The sequence below is a fragment of the Camelus ferus genome, chromosome 9, assembly GCF_009834535.1.
Source record: "Camelus ferus isolate YT-003-E chromosome 9, BCGSAC_Cfer_1.0, whole genome shotgun sequence".
NCBI classification, from domain to species: domain Eukaryota; kingdom Metazoa; phylum Chordata; class Mammalia; order Artiodactyla; family Camelidae; genus Camelus; species Camelus ferus.
Genome location: NC_045704.1, coordinates 7544172 through 7556150, shown reverse-complemented (window position 1 = coordinate 7556150; position 11979 = coordinate 7544172). Strand labels below are relative to the sequence as shown.

The 11979-nt window shown below is 39.2% G+C and overlaps 1 protein-coding gene across 4 annotated transcripts in view; it reads right to left on the bottom strand.

The window, feature by feature from the left end:
- Positions 1 to 11979, bottom strand: part of LOC102522157 (zinc finger protein 256) — a 49626-nt gene that overhangs the window by 13768 nt on the left and 23879 nt on the right. For all 4 annotated transcript variants that reach the window (XM_032485444.1, XM_032485445.1, XM_014561481.2 and 1 more), the window contains 2 exons: positions 10171 to 10582; positions 8937 to 9063 (listed from right to left, as the gene is read on the bottom strand). In XM_032485444.1, the coding sequence (XP_032341335.1) occupies positions 8937 to 9063; positions 10171 to 10203 (160 nt within the window). In that variant the 5' untranslated portion in view covers positions 10204 to 10582. The remainder of the gene's footprint in view (positions 1 to 8936; positions 9064 to 10170; positions 10583 to 11979) is intronic.

Below are 11979 nucleotides of genomic sequence, written 5' to 3'. Positions count from 1 at the left end.
GACAAAGGAAGCTTCATTACTCAATCAAAATCACAGGGAGGCTGGAATGATCAAATTGGGAACATAAATGTTATGCTGCTAATGGATGAAGGAGACAGCATACAAGACCAGAAGCACAATGTAAGCAGAGAGACGGAAATAGTGAGAAGGAACCAAAACAAATGCCAGGGATCAAAAACACCGTAACAGAAATGAAGAATGATTGTGGTGGGCTTATTCATACAATGGACAAACCTAAAGAAAGAATCTCTGAGCACGATGTTCTCTTGGTAATAACATAGAAAGACTCAAAAAAAGAATAGTCATTAACTGTGGGATAACTCCAAAAAGGTTTAGCATACATGTATGGGAACATTACAAGAACAAAGAGAAAAAAAAAATTTTTTTTTGAACCAAAACTGATGGAAAATTTCCACCAAAGTAACATCAGACTAAAACCCACAGATTCAGGAAGCTCAGAGAATATCAAGCACATTTGATGCCAAAAAAACTATACCTAGGCATACCAAATTCGAATTCAGGGGGGAAAAAAATTCTGAAAGAAGCCCGAGGAATAAACACCTTACCTATAAAGGAGCAATAAAAAGATTACATTTGTGTTCTCCTCCCAGCTCATGCAAAGAAGAAACTGGAATGAGACATTTAAAGTGCTGGGAGGCATGAGGAAAACCTCACCAACCTAGAATTTGGTGTCCATCAAAATTACCCTTCAAAGGTGATGGTGAGATAAAGGCTTTCTTAGACACACAAAAACTGGGAATATATGAAGTTCTTGAGAGTTGAAAAATGATGGATCAGAAATTTGGGTATCACACAGAAAGGAAGAGCATCAGAGAACAAAAGAATTCCATTGACATATAATTGACATGTAACACTGTATTTGTTTAAGGTGTACAACATGATGATATGTGTACACATTGTGCAATGATGACCAATGTAAGATTAGTTAACATCATAGTCACAATAATTTATCTTGTGATGAGAACTTTTAAGATCTACTCTATGATTAACTTTCAAATATACAATACAATACTGTTAACTATAGTCACCGTGCTGTGAATTACCTTCCCAGGACTTATTCACTTTATAACTAAAGGTCTGTAGCTTCTGATACCCTTCATCCATTTCATGTACCCACCCCATCCCCTGCTCTGGCAACCTCTGTTCTTTTCTGAGTTAGTTTTTTTTTCCTTTTAGAGATCTCATATAAGTGTGATCATGTAGTACAGTTGACCCCTGAGCAACAGGAGTTAGAACTGCATGGGTCCACTTACACACGGATATTTTTCAATAAATACACACAGCACTACATGATATCCTTGGATGAACCCACAAATGCTAAACTTCAGAATCAGAGAGCTCATGATGGGACTTAAGCATCTGCAGATTTCAGTATATACAGCGGCTCCTGGAACCAGTCCTCTGTGGAAACTGAAGGACAACTGTATTTGTCTTTCTTTGTCTGACTCATTTCACTTAGCATAATGCCCTCTAGGTCTATCTATGCTGTTGCAAGTGGCAGGATTTCCTTATTTTTTTTTTCATTTATGGTTGAATGATACTGAATGATACTCCATATATTGCATATTTTTGGTAGCATTTATCCATCAATGACTTCTTAGATTGTTTCCATGTCTTGCAAATGGTAAATAATGTGGCAATAAACATGGTATACAGATATCTTTTTTAGATGATTTCACTCCCTTTGGATAAATACACAGAAGTGGAATTGCTGGATCATATGATAGTTCCTTTTTTAATTTTTTAAGGATTCTCCATACTGTTTACTATAGTTGTTGCAATTCCCACCAACACCACACAGAAGTCCCTTTTCTCCACATCTTCACCAATGCTTATTTCTTGTCTTTTTGATAATAAACATTTTAACAGGTGTGATGTGGTATCTCATTGTGGTTTTGGTTTCCATTGCCCTGACCATTAGTGATATTGATCATGTTTTCACATAGCTGTTTGTCATTTACGTATCTTCTTTGGAAAAATATCTACTCAGATCTAACAAATAAAAGTCTTTTCAAAAGAACAATAGCAACGATGTACTCCATTATGCATTCTTATCTTTTTTCATTATGCATTTTTATACACAACAGTTACGTATGCCTATGTAAAAATGAAATAAATGGCAGCATTAATACAATGGAAGAGAGAAAATAACTAGGATTTTTTAAAATTATAAGCTATTCAAACTACCCATGAAGCCATATAGTGGTCTTTAAAAGTGGGCTTCAATTAGTTTTAAACACATATTGTAAATTCCAGGGCAATTACATAAAAAATGGAAAGAAAGGAAGCACAGCTGATAGGCTAACAAAAAAAAAAAAAAAGAAATTATACAAAATACTCAAAACCACAAATAGAAGAGCGTACGACTAAAACAGGCAATGTATAGACAATGGTAACAAATCTGTTAGATATTTACACAACTACACCAATATATTAAATGTCAAAACTCTAAATGTACCAATTAAAAGAGATTATCAGAGTGGATCAAAAAACAGGACTCAAATATATGTTCTCTCCAAGAAACCCACTTTCAACACAAAGATACACATAGTTCAAAAAAAGTGGACAGAAGGGGGAGGGTATAGCTCAAGAAGTAGAGCACATGTTTAGCATGCACAAGGTCCTGGTTTCAATCCCCAGGGACTTCCTCTAAAAGTAAATAAACCTGATTACCAACCCCCCCAAATTAAATGATACAATAATAAATAAAATAGGAAAAAAAAAAACCAAGTAAGTAAATGGACAGAGAAAGACTAACACTAATTCTAAGAAAAAGTGGTAGGAACTATATTTATAACAGAGCAGACTTCAAATAAGCAAAGATTTCAGGGACAAAGAGAATGACACAATGGTAAAGGGGTCAATTCTCCATGATGCACAATAATCCCTTACGTATCTGCCTAAAAGCAGAATGTCAAAATATAAGGCAAAACAGAACTACAAGTAGAAATAGCTAACTCTGCTATAACAGTTGGAGTCTTCCTTCAACACCCCTCTATCAGAAATGGACAGATTCAGCACACAGAAAATCTTTAAGGATTTTGTGGAACTGAAGAGCACTACCATCAATCAACTGGATATAATGGACATCTACAGACTACTAGGCTACACCATCCAAAAACAACAGATTACAGGCCTTCTCAAGCTGACATAGAATATTCCCAAGATAAACCACATTCTTGGCCATAAAACACACCTCATAACATTTAAAAGAATACAAATTATACAGTGTCACTTCTCAGACCACAGCGGAATTACAACACTAGAAACCAGTAACAGAAAGATACTTGGAAAATCCAAAATATTGAGAAATTAAACAACACACTTCCAAGTAATACATGGGTCAGAGAAGAAATCAAGGGAAATTTCAAAATATTTTGAAATAAACACACCAACTGTCAAAATACGAGGATGCAATGTTCATGGGAAATTTATAGCACTGAATGCATATATTAGAAAAGAAGAAAGATCTGAAATCCATAATGTGTGCTTCCTCCTTAGGTAACTAGAATGAGAGACAACTACATACAAAGGAAGAAGAAAGAAATAATTTTAAAAATCAATTAAGAAATAGGAACAAAGCCAAAAAAAAAAAAAGCTGATTCTTTATTTTTCTTTAAGGTTGTTGTTTTGTTTGTTTTTGTTTTTGTTTTTTAAATAAATGGAGGTACTGTGGACTGAATCCAAGACCTTGTGCATGCAAAGCAAGAGCTCTACCACTGAGCATTATCCTCCCCTCAGAGCTGGTTCCTTAACACCAATAAAAATAAAAATAAAAAAATTCTAGTCAGGCTAAAGAAGAAAAAATGAGGACACAAATTACCAATATCCAAAATGAAAGAGGAAACATCACTACAGATACCATGGACATTAAAAGGATAATAACAAAATATGCCCATAAATTTGATAACTTACATGAAATGGATCAACTGAAAAATACAGTCTACCAAAACCCACACAAGAAATAGACAATCTGAACAGGTCTACATCTATCAAAGTATTGAAACAATCATGAATAACCTTCCCAAACAGAACTGGCCCAAATTGGTTCTCTGGTGAATTCTGTCAAACATATAAAGAAGAGATTATGATTCTCTACAATTTCTTTCAGAAAATAAAAATGGAGGGAATACTTCCTAACTCATTCCATGGAGACAGCTTTACTCTAATGCCAAACAAGATATACCAAAAAGTATAGCTCAGTATCTCTCAAGAACACAGATGAAAAAATTCTCATGAAATATTACTAAGTTGATTCAAACACTGTGTAAAAATAATCAGACACCAAGATCAAGTGGGATTTATGACAGGTATAGAAGGCTGGTTTAACATTTGAAAATCAATATAATTCATGTCAATAGGTTAAAAACAGATGACCTCATCAGTAAGTGCAGAAGAAGGACAGACAAAATCCAATATCCATTCACATGACAAAAATCTACATCTCCTAGTAAACTAAAAATAAAGGAAAAATTCAATTTGATAATCTAAATAAAACCCTATAGCTGTCATCATACTTTCTAAAGAAGCTGTCACACTAAGATGAAGAAGGTAATGGTGTTCCCTCTTACCATTCCTTTTCAACTTTGTACTGGAACCCATAATTAATGCAATGAGATGAGAAAGGTACATAAGAGGTATACTGATTGGGAAGAAGGAATAAAACTGTCCTCATTTTCAGATAACAGGATCAACCATGTAAAAAACACAAAAACAAAAAACAAAAAAAAATTCAGGAACTAAAAAACAACTATTGCAAAGTTTCAGCATACAAGATTAACACACAAAAGTCAATTACTTTCCTATATACCAGCAATGAACAAGTTAAATGTGAAATTAAAGACATAATATCACAGGGGGAGGGTATAGCTCAACTGGTAGAGCACATGCTTAGCATATACAAGGTCCTGGGTTCAATCCCCAGTACCTCCTCTAAAAATAAATAAGTAAACAAACAAACCTAATTACCTCTCCCCACACCAAAAAACAAAAAAAAATACTATGTGCATAAGACCAAAAAAAAAAAAAAAAAAAGGTGAGAGAAACATAGTTATAAATCTACCAAGACACACATGAAACCTGTATTACAGAAACTATAAAATTCTGATGAAAGAAATCAAAGAATAAATGGGAAGATACTAAACATTCACAAATAGGAAGATCCATTACTGCAAGACGTCAGTTGTTCTCTACTTGATCTATAGATTCAATGCAATCCAAACCAAAATCCCAGCAAGTAACATTGTGAATACAAACAAATAGATCCTAATATTATATAGAGAGAAAAAAGATCCAGAATAGCCAACACTATACTGGAGAAGAACAAAGCTGGCAGACTGACACTACTAAACTTCAAGACAGTATCTACAGTCCTCAAGGCAGTGTGGTATTGCTGAATGGACAAACTGATCAATGAATAGTATTAAGAGCCCAGAAATAGACCCAGACAAATGTAGTCAACTGATCTTTGACAGATGAGCAAAGGCAACACAACAGAGAAAAGGTAACACTTCTTAGTAAGTGATACTGGAACTGAGCATCACATGCAAAAAAAAAAAATCTAGACACAAACCTGTCATGTGTCACAAAAATTAATCCAAAATGGCTCATAAAGACCTAAATGTTAAATACAAAAAACTCCTAAGAAAACAACTCAAATACAAAATGGTCCAAAGACCTTTAAAGGCACTTCACTAAAATATACAAATGACTATTGAGCATAAACAAAAATGCAAGGAAATGCAAATTGACTCAAAATGAGATACCATTACCTTCTTATTAGAATGGCCAAGATCCAAACACCTGACAACAGCAAATGATGGTAATGGTGTAGAGCTACAGGAATTTCATCCATTGCTTGCTGGAATGAGTAAATGTAGAGCCCACTTTGAAAGACAGTTTGGTAATTTCTTAAAAAACTGAACTCTTCTATCACCCAATAATCCTATTCCTTGTTATTTATGCAAAGGAGTTGAAAACTTATAACCATATGAAAACCTTCACACAGATATTCACAGCATCTTTATTCCTAACTGCCAAAATTTGGAAGCACTCAAGAAGTCCTTCAGGAGATGAGTGGATGAACACCATACATCCCGATAAGGGGAACGTTATTTGGAGCTAAACTGCAGTGAGCTATCAAGTCATGAAAAGACATGTAGAAACAACCTACATGTTCATCAAGATGATTGGATAAAAAAGTTACAGTATATTTATACAATGGAATATGACTCAGCCATAAAAAATAAAATGCCTTTTGCAACAACAATGGTAGACCTGGAGATTGTCATACTAAGTAAAGTAAGCCAAGAAGAGAAAGAAAAATACCGTGTGATATCACTCATATGTGGAATCTTAAAAGACACAAATGAATTTATTTACAAAACAGAAACGGAATCTCAGATATAAAAAACAAACTTATGGTTATGGGGTGGGGGAAGTGGGAAACGGGGGAGAAGGTATAAACTGGGAGTTCAAGAATTGCAGATACTAACTACTATAAAAAATTAAACAACAGGTTTCTTCTGTGTATCACAGGACACTATATTCAATATCTTGTAATAACCTATGAGAATGTGAAACCGAATATATGTATGTACATGTATGACTGAGATATGCTGTACACTAGAAATTGACACTGTAAACTGACTATGCTACAATTTTAAATTAAAAAAAAAAAAGAAGAAATGTAGAAAACCTAAATGCATGTTACTAAGTGAAAGAAGCCAAGATGAAAAGGCTACATAATGTATGATGCCAACTATGTAACATTCTGGAAAACAGAAAACTATGGAGACAGTGGAAAAAATAATCAGTGCTTACCAAAGGGTACAGGGGAGGAAAGGATAAACAGTGGAGAACAGAGGACTTTTACTGCATTGAAAACATTCTCTCTGATGCTATAATGGTGGATACACATCATTCTACATTTATGAAAGCCCACAGAATGTGCAACACCAAGAACGAACACTCTTTATGTAAACTTCAGGTACTGAGTGATAATGATGTGTCTATAATTCATGTTTTCAAGGGATTCCATAGAGCCAAACAAGTACGAAAAAGAACAAAGCTCAAGGACTCACAGCACCTGGGGAGGGAATAGCTCAGTGTGCCTAACATGCATGAGGTCCTGGGTTCAATTCCCAGCACCCCTATTAAAAATAAATAAAATCTAACTACCTGCCCCCCAAAAAGAAAACAAAACAAAACAAAAAAAAGGACTCACAGCACCTTATTTCAAACCTTATTACAAAGCTACAATAATCAAAGTAGACTGCTACTGCCATAAAGACAGAATCATATTCCCATGGAATAGAACAGAGAATACAGTCTAAAAATAAACCCTCATACATATGATTTATTTTTGATAGGAGGACCATTACCATTCAGTAAGGACAGTGCTTTCAAAAAATGTTGCTGAGAAAACTGGATATCCACACACACAAGAATGAAGCTGGACCCTTACCTAACACCCTATATAAAAATTCACTCAAAATGTATCAGAGGCCTAAATGTAAAAGCTGAAACTATAAAATTCTTAGGACAAAAAAGGAGAAAAGCTTCAACTGTGGATTCAGCCATGATTTTTTGACCATGACAACAAAGCACAAGCAACAAAAAAGAAACAGGATTTCAAAACTGAACAATGATTGTGGCATAACTTTAACTCACACATTGTGTCCATTATACCTCAGTGATGATGGGGTAAATCCACTGAACAACTTTTGTACATCAAAGAACACTATGAACACAGTAAAAAAGGAAACCACATATGGGAGAAAACATATGCAAATCACAGATTCAAGAAGGGATTAAAATCCAGATATGTGAAGAAAGCTTATAATTCAACAACAATCAAGAAACCAACATGATTAAAAAAAAAAAGGATTTGGAAGTTTGAGATTTACAAACGTTAGCCACAGTGTATAAAAATAGATTTTTATAAAGTTTATTCTGTATAGCACAGGGAACTCTGTTCAATATCTTTTAATAACCTTTAATGAGAAAAAATATGAAAAGGAGTATACTTATGTATGTGCATGACTGGAACACTGAGCTATACACCAGAAACTGACACACTGTAATTGACTGTACTTCAATTTAAAAAAAATGAAAAAGGACTTGAACAGATGTTTTTCTAAAGATATACAAATGGTCAATAAGTACAGCACTAGGGAAATGCCATCAAAATAATAAAGATGTACTACTTCCTACCCACTGGGATATCTATAACCCAAGGAACAGAAAATAACAGATGCTGGCACGGATGTGGAAGAATTGGAACCTAGGAAAGGGGTCTTCTAAGAACAGCTTATGGTCTGTTTTAGTAGTGACCAGGACAGTGACAAGTTTCTTGCACAGTCAGACACAAATCAATACCGGGTAGAGGAATGGGTCAAAACTTGGATACTATGGATTTGGACAGTCACATGGCCAAACAGATGGCAAGCAAGGAGGCATCTAGCAGGCTGACTGCAAGGTTGAGGACCTTGAGAGGGGAAGGATATAGCTCTATTGGTACAGCACATGCTCTAAAATTAAAACGTTGGTTTAAAAAATACCTAAATAAACTTAATTACCTGCCCTCCCAACACACCAAAAAAAAAAAAAAAAAAAAAAAGAAAGAAAGAAAGAAAAGAATGAAAGTTAAATAAAGACACTCAAAAAAACAAACAAACAAACAAAAAATCCCTAAGGATCCTGAATCCTAACCTGCAAGGCTTGGGGGCTACAGGTGAAGGGCACTAAGGAGTAGGGATGCACTCAGCATCCCCAAGTAACCACAGCACCTACCCAAGGATTGAACAAGAAAGTAGCACCCATGGTCCAAAGGTGAGAACAACAAAGCTGCTCCTGGAAAAGGGGAGAAAGACAGAGCCTAGTTCAGGGAATATGGGTGGGTGTGAGGACCTTACCCAGCATGGATACAAGGGCAAAGTTCTCCAGCATGACATCAAGGTACAGGCGTATCTGAACCTCATCAAGCAGACACCATTCCTCGCAGGAGAAATATACGGCCACATCCTCAAAAGTCACACTGCCCTGCAAAAACAGGGACAAACAAAATCATAAATAGCCTCACTCCCGAAAACCCACAGCCCATCTTCCCACACATCTACCCTACTGCCTGACCAGATGGAGCCTGAAGACCTGGGTAAGAAAACCTCCCTCCCTGATCTGAAGCTCCCATGGCCTCCAGAATACACAGGCAGTCATTTCAAACCTAACTCCTCCCTGCTATTTATTTCCACAAGAAATTACCTAAACTAGCTCAGCTTCACTTTAGTGCCTTTCCACAAACTGGTACGCGTTCCAGCAGTAACCTTTCAAACTTCATTCCATTGGTGGTGGGAAATGGCAACCCCCTCCATATGCCCAGGCCTGGACTCAGGACCCTGAGCATAGGGTTCTCCAGGGTCCCCAAACTAAGAGACTTGGAGAATGGCAGGCGAAGAGCCCCCAAAGACACCTCATATGTGTACGCAGGGCTCAGAAGAAGTGAAGGATTGGGACAGACCCCACTTCCCCACTTCTGCAGCCCTGGGAGTCTGTGGGGAAGGGCAGGCCATGGAGGAAAGTGACCACGGCGGTGCTCCAGGGGCTCAGGCCTTCCTGGACCTCTGCCCGGTACCAGCCAGGTAACCTCAGACTGCTTGTCTAATCTCCGTGCCTCAGTCCTCACTGCAACCTCTTACCTGTTATGACCTGGGAGAAGCCACAACTGCCCTCTGCATCCGTGTCCTCATCGCCCCTACATTCTGTACTTCCACTGAACAAGCTCTGGAGTATTTCTGAAACCTCACTCAGACCTTATCCTTCCTTGGCTCAAAACTCTCCACGGTCCCAGAGCCCTAAGAATTATAGTACAATCACTCCTGCACCATTCCAGGTGCAAGTGGGCCTCAAACTTTGTTCCTCGGAGAAACAAGACAGACTCCAGGTTCCCCGAAGTTCCCGGTTCACTTGCCTCTCCAAGCCCCACCGACACCGCAAGACACTGGTGGGCAGAAACAGGGACCCCGTCCCGAAGGCCTCACGGTCCTGGACCAGGGGCCTGGGCTAAAGAGACGGAAACAGGCGCCCCCCGCTCGGGGCGTTACTGTCTGGGTGGGAAACGGGCAGGGGAGAACCCGCAGCAGCAGCACTTACCTGAGCCCCGACCCTCAGCGCAGCCGCCGCCATCCGAGCCTCTGCGCGGAGCAGAGTGGCCGCAGCCTAGTGACCGGGTCGGCTCGGCACCGACACTCCTCGCAGGCGGCGGTGTCCCCGACCCTCACACCAGCCCCCGTGCAGCGCGGACACAACCTCCTCCTGCGCCCCCTAGGCCCGTCACGTCGCTCCCCTCACGGGACACGCGACCTTCTCACGCAATCAACGGACTCCACAGCAACCAAAATGGCCGCCAGGAAGCCGCCGGAAGTCCCTCTCCGAAATGTTCGCTGACCCGGAAACGCCTCCTTTCTGGACTTTCATTGGGCTATGGTCTCTGCCCCTTGGCGCACAATCTTCTGGGTAATGTAGTGCTAAGGCCTCAGGGAAGGGCACTGAACACCGGGATCACCTGGGGAAAAGACAAGGAGCGTCGCGGGGGCGCTGGGAAATGACCTCTAGGGCGGGGGAGGGATTCATCCTTACGAAGGGGCGGGGCAAGCACGGCGGAGGGGGTTAAGAGCATTGAAGAAAGAGCCTTAGGTGCTCCTGATCACAAGTGTTTGGACGTGATCTCAGACTCCGTGAATCCAACCCAAGTTGATAGACACTGGTAACAGGAAACACATAAACGTTATCCTATTGCTCTTGAAATACATGCAGCCTGAGGTATGAAGGTCATTTTGGAAGCTTTGGTCAGGGACAAGAAAATAGACGTGACCATGACCAGAAGGTGGAAAGGAGATATTGGGCAGCACTATAGCAGATGGATAAAGGGGAGAGCACTACTTCTGGTCCCCACAGAAAAGGCTCTCCTGTCTGTACAGTCAGTGATAGTGTCCAACTCAGGGAGAAACGGTGTACGACCAGGCCACCCACGAAGGCTGTTCTTTTGCTCTTTGCACCTCCCCTGCACCACGAGTCCCTGCTTCACCTACACCCTACTCACCTCACTGACCTTCCCTCTTAATCAGAGAGCCTATTCAGTAAATGTCTACAGAGTTGCTGCCTGCCCCAGCTGGTGATTGTTCTAACCTAAGTCAAAAGGTCTTCACTCGGATATTTCATGAAAGGCGCAGTAAGGGGTATGTTCCTCTGCTGATGTCCCTGATAACATATGAGCCAACCTGACAGCGATTCCCTCTAAAGCTGGTAACCTCCCTCTCCCCTGTAAGTTGTTAAGACAGCTGCCATATCCTGCTTGCTGTCTACTGACCACGGTGGAATGCTCCTCGGGGCCTTGCTTTGGGTGAGTAAGATCCCCTCCCCATTAAGCCATGGATGTCTCTGTAGCTGTCTCTGAGCTCTTTCTTCCGTCTTCAGGCTGGGCCATTACGAGGCTTGCAGGCCTGGGGGTGCACCCAACAGCTGATCTATCCCTAAAACATGGAACTGTTGTTTCAATAGAATATAAAATTGTTTTACACATATACATTTGTTTTTCAATATACGCTGCAACTTTATGAATAAAATATCAGAATGACTATTGTTAATAAAGGTGCACTACAGTACACAGATTTATGAAAAAGAAAGTGAAAAGTCTTATGGAGAAAAACAAAGTTTGCAGCATGGTATGTTTTTACAATTCTTTTGCACTTGAATACACCCTCTATGAGTGCTTGCACCGCGATATATATTCTGATACAAGTGTTTTCTGTTGTTGTTTAGTAAAAATAAAGTCACTCTGTATACAGGTCTGTCCTTTTCTTTCCTTACTTAATAGATCTCGCACAATCAAAATCTACTTCCTCATCTTACGCCTAACAGCTCCTTATCAGGACGCCTTGTCCACCTAAAAGCTGCCCCCTC